General features: G+C 31.1%; 3 protein-coding genes across 3 annotated transcripts; all 3 read left to right on the top strand.

The window, feature by feature from the left end:
* The first annotated feature begins 1308 nt into the window (after nucleotides 1-1308).
* On the top strand, nucleotides 1309-5652 carry LOC123194394. Its single transcript, XM_044607586.1, has 7 exons — nucleotides 1309-2090; nucleotides 2624-2875; nucleotides 3364-3453; nucleotides 4275-4424; nucleotides 4577-4701; nucleotides 5181-5310; nucleotides 5414-5652. The coding sequence occupies exons 1-7, from the start codon at nucleotides 1524-1526 to the stop codon at nucleotides 5537-5539; spliced, it is 1440 nt and encodes a 479-aa protein (XP_044463521.1). The 5' UTR covers nucleotides 1309-1523; the 3' UTR covers nucleotides 5540-5652.
* Nucleotides 5653-5922: 270 nt separating this feature from the next.
* On the top strand, nucleotides 5923-8367 carry LOC123193210 (enoyl-CoA delta isomerase 2, peroxisomal-like). Its single transcript, XM_044606046.1, has 9 exons — nucleotides 5923-6507; nucleotides 6601-6646; nucleotides 6788-6847; nucleotides 6916-6981; nucleotides 7082-7155; nucleotides 7282-7372; nucleotides 7677-7768; nucleotides 7881-8025; nucleotides 8127-8367. The coding sequence occupies exons 1-9, from the start codon at nucleotides 6374-6376 to the stop codon at nucleotides 8169-8171; spliced, it is 753 nt and encodes a 250-aa protein (XP_044461981.1). The 5' UTR covers nucleotides 5923-6373; the 3' UTR covers nucleotides 8172-8367.
* A 3263-nt stretch (nucleotides 8368-11630) lies between these two features.
* On the top strand, nucleotides 11631-14070 carry LOC123193203 (probable LRR receptor-like serine/threonine-protein kinase At1g07650). Its single transcript, XM_044606033.1, has 4 exons — nucleotides 11631-11870; nucleotides 11976-12150; nucleotides 13555-13699; nucleotides 13801-14070. Exons 1-4 carry the CDS (start codon nucleotides 11774-11776, stop codon nucleotides 13843-13845), a joined length of 462 nt encoding a protein of 153 aa, XP_044461968.1. The 5' UTR covers nucleotides 11631-11773; the 3' UTR covers nucleotides 13846-14070.
* Nucleotides 14071-15373: the final 1303 nt, after the last annotated feature.

Below are 15373 nucleotides of genomic sequence, written 5' to 3'. Positions count from 1 at the left end.
TTAATTTTTCTGATTATGTTTTTTTTTTTATAATCAGGATCTCGTTTGTATTTGTTGAACGGATAAACTTGCAACTTGAGTTACAATGAAATCCAAACAATACCAATATAATATCCCCTTCCATACCTAGTAGTTATTATAATATATAGTAATGTTACCCTTTCTTACCATCTTTTGACTTCTTTAATAACAATAGTTAATATTGTCACAAGGGGTAACAATAACATTGAATTACCTTAATAACAACACTTAATATTGTCCTTCTACAACTTACCTTTGGCCTTTAACTTTCTTTTAATTTTTCTGATTGTGTTTTTTTTTTTTATAATTGGGATCTCATCTGTGTTTGTTGAGCGGATAAACTCAAAACACAGTAATTGTGACCATTGCACCAAATAAGTGAAAGTTTTATAAATATAATAGATACTTGAATCTAAACCTTCATCTCAAAAGTTTTAATACTTCATCAGTTTTGTTAACTTTTGATTATATTTTAAAATGGATAAATTGACCCTCTAGCCATTCTCACAAATAATACAACAAAAATTATGTTAGTTTAAGGTAAATAAATTGTTAAACAAATAAAACATTAAAAAAACATAACAAACATTTTGTAAAATGGAAAAAAAGAAAATATATTCTAAAGATACAAAAATATCATTTTACTCTATAAAAAATTATTTTATACCTGCCAGTAAGAGTGACTTGACAAATATCTGTTTGCCTTTGTTAGGTGTGTAACGCATATCATTTGTCTCTATTTTTATCAATAAACAATCAATTTCAAACTCAAAAACTCGATATGGATAACGAAAACGAAAATGATCACAATAATAATAGAATCTAATATTAATCATATAACTTATTTTGACGATGAATTTGACCGTGAAATTAACTAAGTTAAAGTTTTTTAAAAATTGATGGGAGACCATATGAATTCAACTATGATTAAAACTTCTTTATATATTTAGACAATTTAGATAAGATCCATTTTCTTACCTATATCCATATAAATTTGGAAAATATATCTAATATTATATGGATTCTTTATAATTATAAGTAGGTATTTTGATTAATTTCCTTTTATCAAAAAAAGTTTCCAAAATCATCAACAACGTGTAACTCACAAATAATAGTTTTATATTTAAAATACCAATAAAAAAAATAAATATTTATTTTTAGTCAAGCAAATCTCTCCACCCTCATCCACACTCAATGGCACATCAACGTGTCACCTATCCAAAAGTGTGCACACTACGCATCCTGCGCATTGCAGATCTTCTCCTTCTTTCTAAATAAAAAAAATCCTTCTAACCAAATTTATACCGACCTCAAAACTTTCTATCTTAATCTCGCGTACTTTCTAAATTAAAAAAACCCTAACGTCGCTGCTTAAATCTAAGTATACCCTACACCATTTCTGATTCGCGGAGAATCAAATTTCATTTTTCTGGATTATTTAGCTGCAGTGAGTTTTTCTAAATACAAATGAAAGTGTTGTAAATCTTAAAATTATTGAATCAATGTCAGTAGAGAGATCGTTTGAAGCATGGGAGGAGGTACAGCGCCACGGTCAAGACCTGGCGGACCGGTTGGCTCAAGGTTTCACTGGTCTAATTCAATTACACATGACAAATCCGCCGTCGTTTTCGTGGCCAAACCCTACAAAATCGAAGCTTTTTGATTTAGAATTTCCAATTGCGAGTTCCACCAAAAGGGATTTCGCTATTTCGGTCAGCAAACCCGAGATTAACGGCGTTTCGGCGATTTTTGATATTGGTAACCGGATTGGGCAGGCTGGGGCTGACTTTGGGGCGTGTTTGAATGGATTAGTTCATCAATTTTATAGACAGTTGCCTGTGCCTTTTAAGCATGAGGAGAGTGGGGTTAGACTGGAGTTGAATGGGATTGATAGTGGTTTGGAGAGGAGTGATGTTGTGTTGAGTGTTGAGGAGAGTTTTGGAGTTAAAGAAAGAGAAAGAGAGAGATTGAGGAGTGTCGGGACTGTTGAGAATGATGGTGGTAATGACTTGGATGAAGAAATAGGTGGACTTGATTTGCGGGGGGCCGCCCATCTTGGTAGGCCACAGGTAATTGTTTATCTGAAGCCAGTTTAGGTGATTCTAGGGAGATTTATAGTTTTTTTGGCTATTGGTTTATGTGTATGAAGTTAATATGCTTTTGATATGTACTAGTGTTATTTGATCTTGCTAGACCGTTGTGTTAAAACAAAATCCACCAAAGTTGAACTCTGTTTGTATATCAGTGCTTGTTAGATATATTGGTACTGCCAATGTTTGTTTTGGAACAGGAATAAGTTATTTTGCGAAAGGGGTAGGCGTCTAGGTTGGATAAGAGTCCTTCACTGAGAAGCTATTACACTAGATAATGAAATCAATAGATTTGTTTCTGAAGTATTTTGCTGTCATTATAACTATCTTGGGTTTCATATAGGAAAATTGCTTTGTGCTGTACTTTTTCAACCATTTGTGGTTCTTGCATAATTCTTGTGTATAAATTATTGGTTACAAACTAGAGTTTAATCAAAAAAGTTTAGCATTAAGTATGAATATACTGTTGTACTTAGCTGACTTAATAATGGGAGCTGTTCTCTGTGATACAGGGGATCATAAATATTTCGTCAACTTATGATAGTCGAACACATGACTTGGAAAGTTCTTTAGTTGCAAGAGGAGATTTATGGAGAATAGAGGCATCAAATGGCAGTTCCACTTCCACTTCGACATCGGGGAACGACAATTCATCTCTTTTCCTTGTTCAGCTTGGACCAGTACTCTTTGTTCGTGATTCAACACTTCTTTTGCCTGTTCATTTGTCAAAGCAACACCTGCTTTGGTATGGATATGACAGGAAGGTATGCTATTAAGTGTTCCACTTGGAGTGTGTTGTAAAATTGCATTATTAGTTATGAGAGTGGTGACAATGCTAAACCTTTTAGATTCATTTTCCTAAGGACCTTAAATTATTAAAAAAATTTCATGCACCCACCAAAACAAACACTGCTTGGTAGCAAACAAATTAGTATACTGAATAGGGTGATTTTATCTTCTGATGTTGGTTATTTGTTAAGAAATTCTATTAAGTAACTTTTTGTTTCCCTGAAAATTGATTTGAGGATTCAGATATGATGATACATTTCTTTTTGAAATTGCAAGGGTGTATTCATTAGTTGCTTTGATAATAGTATATTGGTCCTAGTGTCATTTACAATAATTGGTTGTGTTACAGTTTTTCTTATTTAAATATTCATACTGGCAATTTTTTTTTTAAAACTTTATGATGCTAATTTAATTTCATTACCCTAGCCTTTTACCTTGATGTTTTAATTTGTTTGCTTTTCAGAATGGAATGCATTCTCTTTGTCCAGCTGTGTGGTCAAAGCATAGAAGGTGGCTGTTGATGTCCATGCTTTGTCTCAATCCTTTAGCTTGTGTAAGTTCATGTCCTCTTTCTGATGTAAATATTTTGATTTGATATGTTAACTATTAATTTGCCAACATTGAGTTTTTGCTGCAAAGAACCAAGTCTTTTTCTTGGTACTTGCTTGTTAGGAATATGATTGCCCTAGTAATATGATTAACCAGTCATCATTTTTTGGTTTAGTTTTTTTCATATCATTGATAGAAATTGATTGGCATGATAGGATAGCCGGATCACCAAACAGTTTCAATTATTTTAGCTCCTTTGTTTCCATAAAACTTTCTATTATATTGGCAAATGCTTTAGTTCAGGGACATCATTTCGTTTGTTCAGCAGTGCTTATTGTTTTCTTACTTCTTTTAGTGCTCTTATAGTCCTGATAATATCTGAAATACCGTGCCTCAACTTGATTTTAGACACTTGACTGGAAAATCCAGCAAATAAGATGTCAGCAACCTCAATATCAATTCTTGATGATACACAACTTTTATTTGCAAAATGATGATGAGGGTAGTTTGGGACCTTCTTGTGTAGTGTTTGAAATCATGAAGCATCTAGGTGGGTTTGATATTGTCTCTTTTTCCGCTTTGCCATTGTGGGACCAACAGTGGGCTGGCCTTTTAGTGCTGCTGCTGAGATTTGGTGTTTGAAAGAATGAACACGCTCTTCTTGCTTTGACCAGTAATATCTGTTTGAAGGGAACTGTGCATATAGTAATCTTAACAACAAAGTAACTGGTTGATTTGAAACATTGTGCATTGCTGCCATAATAATTATTCTTGTTTTCTGTATCATGATGTGAAGTTTCTAACAACTTCTCTCTCTCCATGCAGTCATTTGTGGATTTGCAGTTTCCTAATGGACAGCTAACTTATGTATCTGGTGAGGGTCTAAGTACTAGTGCTTTTTTACCACTTTGTGGGGGCCTTCTCCAAGCTCAGGGTCAATATCCTGGAGAAATGAGATTTAGCTTCTCGTGCAAGGTTAGATATAAAATTATGAATTATGGTAGCCAAAATGATATTTGATTAGGCATCATTGACTTTCCAAATTGAACTGTAGTTGTGAAGTTAACAACTTTTTTGTGCCCTATATTTTTGAAAACTAAACTTTTACCTTTCTAATACGCAATCAGAATAAGTGGGGAACACGTATGACCCCAATGGTCCAGTGGCCTGACAAATCTTTTACATTGGGTCTTGCACAAGCTTTGGCTTGGCAGAGGAATGGTCTTATGGTGCGGCCATCTATCCAATTCAGGTATGCCTTTATTTAAGTGCTGAAAATGTGATATTCCTATTTTTCTATTTTGCATATTGATTTTTGTAGAACAATTAGTTATCTATCCTTGTCATAATTTTCCTTTGCTTGGGTGAGGAACTTGTAGCAAAGCAACTACTCTACTATGGTTAGATGGCTAGTTGTTCTCAAGCTGCAACACTGCTGTTGTCCTATCAAAAGGAGGAAGTGTGGCAGAACTCTGCCTCTTTTCCATCAATATAAGAAAAAAAATATAAAAAAAAGGCTCCAAAGCTTATGCACGCAGATCTGTGTTATTTCATGAGTTATTAATGTGACTTGCTAAAGCATTCATTACATATGTTGTGGTTTATTTGCTTCATTCTAAGTAATATTCATTTATTAATACACTTTAGTTTGGACCGTTATCTCTTCCATCTATACAAGTCTCTGTCATTGCATATTATTTACTTACTGTTACCTTTTCAATCCCTGATCAGTTTATGCCCGACGTTTGGTGGAAGCAATCCTGGGTTGCGAGCAGAACTGATTCATTCCTTGAAGGAGGAACTGAGTCTTATCTATGGCTACACAAGCATGACATATCCTTCTGCATTTGCCTCAGTTTCGGTAGGTTGAGATCACGACATTATGCCTTATCTGAACATGAATCACTGCAAAGCTAGAATAATACTTGATACTCATTTTCTTGTATTCTGTTCCTCCAATGCAGATTGGTAGGTCTAAATGGAATGGTAATGTTGGAAGCTCAGGAATAGTGATGAGAGTTGATGCCCCTCTTTCCAGTGTTGGCCGACCTTCTTTCTCTGTTCAGATAAACAGTGGCATTGAATTTTGATTTTATTTTTATTTTTTCACCCCTATAGAAGAAGTGTATAAATTCATGGCTCCCTAACAAACTACTACTTGTGAATATGCAAATAATATATTGATTTGTAAGTGTTCTCTGTATACTTCCTCTTTGAATTGTTTGTGTTAAAATTTTGTTCTCTGTATTAATAAACTGACAAATCTCCTTTTGAAGACTAATTTGGAAACAGATTTCATTGCCTTAGAGATTAAAGAAGTTTTTAATTATGGTATAAACCATGTTATTATGGTATATTACTTTAAGGGTTATTAAAATTGGTAGAGCACTGAAAATGCATATAAAATTGCTTTTACTTGCAACCAACATCTTTTTTTTTTTTAAATCTTCAAGGATTAGCTTAAATGGCAAAAATCAATCGTCACAAGTTGTTTTTCTATTAATTATAAATCAGTAACATTCTATGAACAGAATAATCGAACTCAATTATTCCCTGGATTGATCGAAACTATGCCTCACTGTCTAAAACAGGGCTGGCATTAAATGTGCATGCAGACTTTCATGATTTGTTAGTCCGGCGATTCTGTTGAAGGAATTAAAAAAACAAAAGACGCGTCAAATGTGCAAGCTTGTATTGATGGTTAACTGATTAGTCCAAGAATCACTGCCGAACAAATGTTATTGTTGCATTGCTATGTTTTAAAATAAATATAAAGAATCCCTCCGGGAATTTAGAATGTTTTTGCACTTGTTATTGCCTGAATGGACTCACATGGTTCATACAGATATATAACCAAGTGAACTGCCTTCCAATTACTGGAGAATCTTTGCTCTAAGATCCTGGAATGCAGATTTCATTGAAAAATGGAACAGCTAACCCAAATCTGGAACCAGGCACCACTCACACTCCAACAGTCAAACCCAGGAGATTTTTGTCAGTTAAGCCAGCTTGAAGGAGGTGTTTATATACTGAGTTTTACTGGAGAATTTCAACACAAGTGAGGTTAAATTGAAAATTTACTAATACCCATAAATTATTTCAAGTGTTTTCTCCCTTGACACTTATTGGTTACATTGCCAAATTTGAGTAGATTGACTCTTGAGGCTATACGATTGATTGACAAACTGCTTGATCAGGTTATATTTAAACTTCAGCTTCAGTATTTCCACTTTATTTATACTGCATAAGATCATATGATTCTGTGAATGTTATTTCCAAGTACTGTGTTTTTCAAGTATCTTATTGACTGTAACAAGGAAATGGAACCTTGTATTTAGTTTGTTCGAATCGATGTAACTGCAGATGTGTGTGCTTGTGCTTTGATTACTGCCAATCAGGTAACAGTTTGGACTTCTCAGTTATATCTGAAACAAGAGATTTGTTTGTCTAATACTTGTGAAATCAGGGGAAATTCTTCTCCAGTGGTATGGATGTGAACTATCTGAAAGAATGCCATAGACAAGAAGCAATTGTAAGTTTGGCCTCTAAAGTAGTTCTAAGTTTACAATGTGAATTGTTTCAAATTGTGTTCTTGGGCTAACTGATGCTGATACACTTGGAGCTGTGTGCAGGAGTATTTGCTTCTATTTCAAAGGCTTGTCAGCAAGTTACTCACTTTTTGTATACCAACAATAGCAATTATAAGGCAAGTTTCCAGGCAAAATCACCAACGTAATCCTATGTATATATCCTGGAAGATATCCTAAAAGCTTTCTGTATGAATATATCAACCTTTAGACTATAGTTTATCTGATGATTGCATATATTGCAGTGGTCATGCAGTGGAGGCAGTATGTAAATTGTCACTTGCACGTGATTACAGGCTCATGAGCACATCTCATGGTTACATCTTCATGAATGAGGTAAGCGTAACATCCTGGGTTCAATAGGGAGGCTTATTGTCCATTTGGATATACAATCTATCATGGTTTTACTTTTAGAATTTGTATCCCAAAACACGTCTTAATAATTTAAGGAACTCACAAATTATTTAATCAATTTTATCTTAACATCTTAAAATGATATGGGATGCACATACAAATCCAACGTCTCTCTTATACTTAATTAATGTAAAATTTGCCTAAAAGTGTCCACAAATTGACCACTACTATGTTAAATTTTGTTGCCAATCACAACCTGAACATCACCAGGTTTCTTTGTTTATAGGTTGATTTGGGAATGTCATTGGCACCGGGAAATATGGCTGTCCTGCATTCAAAATTGCCCATGTCAACTTTCCAAGAAGCAGTACTTACTGGGTATATTTCTTTGTATGAATGCATCTATGCTCTAAATTTAAACACTTACGTACAATTTGTCAAATCAGATTCATATATCCAACAATGTTTTAAAACCTACTGATTGTCTCAGGAAAAGATATAATGGAAAAGCTGCAGCAGCAGGAAGGATTGTTCATGCTGCCTTTCCCCCCTCAATCCTTCTACAAAAGGGGATAAGGAAAGCCATGGAATACAAAGCTAGGAATTGGAAGAGGAAGACGTATCAAGCACTAAATGTATACACTTTTATCCATTTAATGCTTCAATTAACATATATACAGTACAACTGCTGCAACAGATTATGAAACCTTGTTTTTCTTTCCATTTCTTATTTTAGATGGAAACGTACAAGGCCACAATACAGGAGCTTGAAAATGGATGAGTTGGATTTGCAAGGATGTGAATTTATGCAGTAAATTTATCAGCAAATCCTGTCAACTCATAGATTTATGCAGCACTTTATAATTCAGGTTAACATTTCCATCACAAATAATACAGATCAATTGGTACATGTGCAGCATCTTATTGTAGTTAGACATTATTCATTTCAGCCACTTTTTGTACCGTGTGAGAATGTTTAAAGGAAAGGAGAACCCCTTTTGTCATAAATGATCTGACTCCTTCCTCTTGGCAGAATATTGGTTTTGCAAAAGACTAAAACAGTTACTGTCAGGAACATTATAAATCTAGTCCACACAAAAATTTGAGAAAATATGACAAAGAAAGTAATTAACACGTCAAAAAGATATTTATAGAGAGAAGTGTTATGTATATAAATAATATTCATAATTTTATATTTAAACAATGATATATTCCTATGTGATTAAATAGTTTTAAATTAAAAATAAAATAATAATTAATCATATGATAACATATAATTATTTGTACATATAATTTTATTAATTCTTAAATAAATAACTATATATATTGTGTAATACATTAAGTCCATAAATACATAAATCAAATAAATATCTCATAACAAATAAAATGACCGATATGCCCTCATGATCTTTTAACAGTGTCGTCACCTCACAACCACCATTTCTATTTATTACCTACAAAACATAGGAAAGAATGAGTGATAATCACTCGGTAAGTAAAAGATAGTACGTTCTACATATTATCTCTCTTATTCCTTTCCATTTTATAAATACACATACGTTTCATTTGAACTTAGTCACCTAGAGCACCTTATTAGACTCTGAATTTTGATGTTGTGGAATTCCTTAACTTATATTTAGTCATTTAAGAGACATCTTTGTTCTCAAAACTTTGACAACATAACACTGTTAAAATTATAAATTTCATTATCTAAAGTACATTTTCAAACCCAATGATCATTTAGCTCAAATAATAAGTGAAAATGATAATTTTGATATTCTTGTATAGTGGAAGCATATTCAAAAAACTTATCCAATGTTTTTCACTATGACACATGGTTTACAAATACTTTCCGTGTCTACTGTAATATAAGAATAAGTTTTTGTACAAGTGGATGAGTTTTAAATGATAGAAGAGCAAGTTTACACCCTAAATATTGTTAAAAACATTATGCGCATGAAAGATTGGATGATAACAAATTTTCAAACTATAAAATCGAGTTATTGAAGTTATATTTAAAAATTGCAAGAATTTATATATGAAAGATGACTGAAAAATGTATGATGCTTATATTTGTAATACTTATGAGTTCTTATTTTTATATGCAATTTCTTTTATTTTATTAGATTAATTTTTTCATTATGTAATCACAATTTTCCTACATAATAAGAAAAGTCTTTATAATAAAATTTTAAAGGTACTCTTCTCTTTTATTTTAAAAAATAATAAAATTAATCATTTAAAATTTTTTTAGAATAAAAAAATAATATTTGACAAGCTGACTTGAGAAGCATGTAGTTCAACCTGCTAAAAGGCTCATTGTAGCATTGTCCAGCGGCTGTGGGCTGTGCCCCTAGGCCTTGATTTTATGATGGGTTGACACGACTTGCAAGCCCTCGTTTTTTATAAACCATCGCTTTGCACAACCTATGGCATAATACGCTACGCCAAATATGACTTAAATCTAACCCCACCCAATCCTTGGATAAGTCTATACAAGACGATTCAATAAACTCAAGTTAAAAGATCATATGTGTTATTATTTATTAGAAGATGTGTTTTATAGATATGAAGGTTATCATTTATATGAAATCCTCTTATCAGAATAGTCTAGTAAACATATCTATTTAACATGCACTCATGTGTTTACATCAGGTTATTAGTAAATAATCTTGATATCTGAGATTCATCACTATCTTTCGATACGATCGTTTAACACTATAATAGTGGTAGTTATAATATATGTGCCCACAATTAAAATATCATTGAGATTACGGACATTCTTAAAATAGCCACCATATATACTCATAAGGTTTTCATAATTAATAGTTTATACTATTTCTCTCGTCATGATTCAACTATCTTAAATACATTAATCTAATTACATAAAATAAAAACAGTAATAAAGAAATGTCATTTTATTGATATAAATATGATACAAATTCTAATACATCAACTAAATGCTTGGTTTTAGATCACATACTCTAACAATAATAATATACAATTATTCTATAAATGGAATTTAAAGTTTATCTTTCATCTAAATACTTGAATATAATGCAATTCTCTCCTTGATGTCGGACTTTAATATCTAAATGTAAGTGAGAGATTGAAAATAGTAACTTTAAGAAACTATTAGTAAGATTTTTTTTTTTTAAATTAGGTTTTTGCTAAAAAGATAGTATTTTGTATTTTCTTTTGAAAAATATTTTTCAAATTCATACAATTTGATGTAATAATATTTAATAAGATAAATTGATTGAATAATTCCGAAATGATTGAAAAATAAACCATCACAATCTAAAGAAGTTTTTGTTCCAAAATTAATTAAAAAAAAGGTAAAGGACTATTTTACATCCAAGTTTAGCTCAATCTTAAAAGGGTATTCGTGACAATTTAAAAATTCAAATATTCATTTATGGATTAACTTCTGTTAAATTTTTTTGTTGAAAACAAGAATAAAATTATTATTTTATCACTAAATTCTAAAATCCTAAAAAACTATATCATTTTACTCTTATAGCTTGAAAAACTAACAATTTACTCCCTCGAATTAAGTTTTGAAAACTTTTCCAGCCAACGAATCTGGCGAGTTGTCGATGGCCTGAACAACAGGAGGATGGTGTCTAGACGACAAAGTGTCGTCTCCAGATCGATGACACTTTTGGATGATGAAAAGTCATTGATCTGGATGACACTTCTCTATCTTTTAAATCAATGATGCTTCTCGATAAAGCGTCATCCAAATCGATGACACTTCATCGTTTAGAAGCGTTACTGATCTAGAGATGATGCTTCGTCTAGAGAATGAAGCATTGTCTTTCGAAGTCTCATCGTCCAGATGTCATCTTCCTATTGTTTTGACCACCGACGACTTGTCAGATTTATTAACTGGAAAAAATTTTCAAACCTTAAAGGAGAAATGTTAAGTTTTTAAAATTTAATTCTATAGAAAAATTATTAGTTTTTCAAATTATAAAGGTAAAATAATATAGTTTTTTATGATCTAATAATACAATAATGATTTTATCTTTATCTCTAATAAAAAATTTTAACAAAAATTAATTTATAAATAAATATTTAAAATTTTAAAATATTAATGTCCTTTTAAGATTAAGCGTAAAGCTTGGGTGGGAATGATTCTTTGTCCTTAGAAAACAAATATGTATCCCATACAAAAGAAGTTCTAACTTTTTCTTCGTCAACGTCTACTCGCGTCGTTTAGCCGGTTGTAGCAATGTCCCTCTCTTTCCTCGTCCGCATGCATTTAATGCATTCCCACTCTTCATCTCTCTCCTATTCATACTCCTGCGTCTTTTTATATATTCATTATTCCACTTGCAAATTATTTGATTTATTCTGCAACATACACAAGATTAAAGGATGTTATTTCATCATCGTCTCCTTTTCCTTTCACTTGTTTCTGCCTTTTGCCTCACAATTTTTGCTTCTGGAGCCCCTCCTTTGGAAAAGAGTGAAGGTATGCATGATTTTCTTTTCTTTTTAGAGGGTACTGCATTTTACTTCAATTATGCGTCATCGTTTATAAATTAATTAATTCGTCTACATATTTTTTTCCCTACAGTGGAAGCTTTAAAAGATATAGCAAAGTCACTAGGCAAAAAAGACTGGAATTTCAATGTAGATCCATGCAGTAATGAAACGAGTTGGGTTGCAGAAACCCAAGATAATGGATCTGAGAAAAATGTCAGCTGCTATTGCTCCTTCTCCAATGACACTCTTTGCCATGTAGTCTCCATGTATTTTCTTCCACTCCATTTTTCTTCTCCATACTTTCATATCTACTAAGATATTAATTACTGTAGAATTGGAATCTACAGTGAATCTGGAGGGAAAAATTATTCGAGAATAAAGTTAGTGAGGTCAACCAGTCAAGATACCAGTGCTTTTTCTGAAAATAATGTTTCTACTTTTGAAATTAATAATAAAATTTAACAAAAATTAGATAATAGATGAAACTTAGTAGGTAAAAGCTTGAAAATAGACTAAATCTGGGGTGAATAAAGTCTTTTGCCCTTACAAAACAGCTAAAATTGTAGGATATAAAATTATTTTAACTTCCAAAAATTTGTAAAAAAATTGAAAATAAAGGATAACAGTTAATATAATTTGGTAGAATTACACCAAATAGATAACATCTAATAGGATTACACCTTGATTGGTGTAATTTAAGTCATTTAAACTAGATTCAACCTAAATTACAAGGTGTAATTTAACAAGATTATACCTCAATTGGTATAATTCAAATCAAATCTACAAAATCATCAAAGAGTACTTACAAGTCAAAATAATAAATACTCAAAAGAGAAATAGTTAAATAATATAATAATTTACTTTTTAATATTATGTCATGACCTTTTTTCATTAATAGATGGTTAAATGATTTATTCTCATTTAAGGTTTACCCTTTTTATTAAGTTTTTATTTATTATTTTTCCAAAATTTAAATACTTACTCATAAACTATTAAATTTGTTATTTTATATAATATTAAAAATGAAATAAAAATTTTTTCCTTAAAAACTCTAAAAACTAACAATTTTCCTTGAACTCAGTTTTAAAAACTAATATTTCCCTTTTAGAGTTTATTTATTATTCTCCGACCACCTCTCCCTTTCAATATTTTCTCTTCTTCTGACGATTTCTCTCTCTCAATCTCTCCTTTTATTCGGTTGATCGTCTAAGCCGAGAAGGTAAAGAGTTTTATTTGGGAAAAGGAAGCTTTGTCTTCCCAAATGAAGTTAAAACATTAAGGTAAATTATACAAAATAATTTGGGTAACGTAGAAATGAGATTTTAAGTATGACAATAAAAGTTTAAATTTTATTTAATAATATTTTAAAATTAAACTCTTGATTTAAATGATATAACAATTATAAAATTGGTCATTGCATTATGAGTTTCACATGTTGATACATTAATATACTTAGTTTGTCATTCACGGTAACATAATAACACTAATGTTTTAACAGTTTACTGCTAATTAATCTTATTATAAGCATGTCAACTTTCCAAGAAGCAGTACTTACTGGGTATATTTCTTTGTATGAATGCATCTAAGCTCTAAATTTAAACACGTACCTACAATTTGTCAAATTAGATTCATATATCCAACAATGTTTTAAAACCTACTGATTGTCTCAGGAAAAGATATAATGGAAAAGCTGCAGCAGCAGGAAGGATTGTTCATGCTGCCTTTCCCCCCTCAATCCTTCTACAAAAGGGGATAAGGAAAGCAATGGAATACAAAGCTAGGAATTGGAAGAGGAAGACGTATCAAGCACTAAAAGTATACACTTCTATCCATTTAATGCTTCAATTAACATATATACAATACAACTGCTGCAACAGATTATGAAACCTTGTTTTTCTTTCCATTTCTAATTTTAGATGGAAATGTACAAGGCCACAATACAGGAGCTTGAAAATGGATGAGTTGGATTTGCAAGGATGTGAATTTATGCAGTAAATTTATCAGCAAATCCTGTCAGCTCATAGATTTATGCAGCACGTTATAATTCAGGTTAACATTTCCATCACAAATGATACAGATCAATTGGTACTTGTGCAGCATCTTATTGTAGTTAGACATTATTCATTTCAGCGACTTTTGTACCGTGTGAGAATGTTTAAAGGAAAGGAGAACCTTTTTGTCACAAACGACCTGACTCCTTCCTCTTGGCAGAATCTTGGTCTTGCAAAAGGCTAAACAGTTACTGTCAGGAACATTATAAATCTGGTCCACACAAAAATTTGAGAAAATATGACAAAGAAAGTAATTAATACGTCAAAAAGATATTTATAGAGAGAAGTGTTATGTATATAAATAATATTCATAATTTTATATTTACACAATGATATATCCTCATGTGATTAAATAGTTTTAAATTAAAAATAAAATAATAATTAATCATATGATAATATATAATTATTTGTACATATAATTTTATTAATTCTTAAATAAATAACTATATATATTGTGTAATACATTAAGTCCATAAATACATAAATCAAACAAATATCTCATAACAAATAAAATGACCGATATGCCCTCATGATCTTTTAACAGTGCCGTCACCTCACAACCACCATTTCTACTTATTACCTACAAAACATAGGAAAGAATGAGTGATAATCACTCGGTAAGCAAAAAATAGTACGTTTTACATATCATCTCTCTTATTCCTTTTTATTTTATAAACACACATACGTTTTACTTGAATTTAGTCATCTAGAGCACCTTATTAGACTCTGAATTTTGATGTTGTGGAATTCCTTAACTTATATTTAGTCATTTAAGAAACATCTTTGTTCTCAAAACTTTGACAACATAACACTGTTAAAATTATAAATTTCATTATCTAAAGTATACTTTTGAACCCAATGATCATTTAGCTCAAATAATGAGTGAAAATGATAATTTTCACTTTTCTTGTATAGTGGAAGCATATTCAAAAAACTTATCCAGCGTTTTTCACTATTACACATGATTTACAAATACTTCTCGTGTCTACTGTAATATAAGAACAAGTTTTTGTGCAGGTGGATGAGTCTTAAATGATAGAAGAGCAAGTTTACACCCTAAATATTGTTAAAAATATTATGCGCATGGAAGATTGGATGATAACAAATTTTCAAACTGTAAAATCGAGTTATTGAAGTTATATTTAAAAATTGCAAGAATTTATATATAAAAGATGACTGAAAAATGTATGATACTTATATTTGTAATTCTTATGAGTTCTTATTTTTATGTATAATTTTATTTTATTAAATTAATTTTTTCATTATGTAATCACAATTTTTCTATGCAATAAGAAATGGTTTTATAATAAAATTTTAAAGATACTCTCCTCGTTTATTTTAAAAAATAATAAAATTAATCATTTAAAATTTTTTTAGAATAAAAAAATAATGTTTGACAAGCTGATCTGAGAAGCATGTAGTTCAACTTGCAAAAAGG

This window comes from Mangifera indica, chromosome 1, assembly GCF_011075055.1.
Source record: "Mangifera indica cultivar Alphonso chromosome 1, CATAS_Mindica_2.1, whole genome shotgun sequence".
NCBI classification, from domain to species: Eukaryota; Viridiplantae; Streptophyta; class Magnoliopsida; order Sapindales; family Anacardiaceae; genus Mangifera; species Mangifera indica.
The sequence above is the reverse complement of the archived record's forward strand: the minus strand, read 5'-3'. Positions and strand labels throughout refer to the sequence as shown.

Excerpts from the sequence above, each read along its gene's own strand:
- LOC123193203 (XM_044606033.1), top strand. The coding sequence starts at position 11,774 with ATGTTATTTCATCATCGTCTCCTTTTCCTTTCACTTGTTTCTGCCTTT. Across the intron at positions 12,151-13,554 it reads CTTTGCCATGTAGTCTCCAT|GAAAAGATATAATGGAAAAG; the intron begins GTATTTTCTTCC and ends TGATTGTCTCAG. Across the intron at positions 13,700-13,800 it reads AGACGTATCAAGCACTAAAA|ATGGAAATGTACAAGGCCAC; the intron begins GTATACACTTCT and ends TTCTAATTTTAG.
- LOC123194394 (XM_044607586.1), top strand. The coding sequence starts at position 1,524 with ATGTCAGTAGAGAGATCGTTTGAAGCATGGGAGGAGGTACAGCGCCAC. Across the intron at positions 3,454-4,274 it reads GTCTCAATCCTTTAGCTTGT|TCATTTGTGGATTTGCAGTT; the intron begins GTAAGTTCATGT and ends CTCTCCATGCAG. Across the intron at positions 5,311-5,413 it reads CTGCATTTGCCTCAGTTTCG|ATTGGTAGGTCTAAATGGAA; the intron begins GTAGGTTGAGAT and ends CCTCCAATGCAG.
- LOC123193210 (XM_044606046.1), top strand. The coding sequence starts at position 6,374 with ATGGAACAGCTAACCCAAATCTGGAACCAGGCACCACTCACACTCCAA. Across the intron at positions 6,647-6,787 it reads TTGACAAACTGCTTGATCAG|TTTGTTCGAATCGATGTAAC; the intron begins GTTATATTTAAA and ends CCTTGTATTTAG. Across the intron at positions 7,156-7,281 it reads CCAACAATAGCAATTATAAG|TGGTCATGCAGTGGAGGCAG; the intron begins GCAAGTTTCCAG and ends CATATATTGCAG.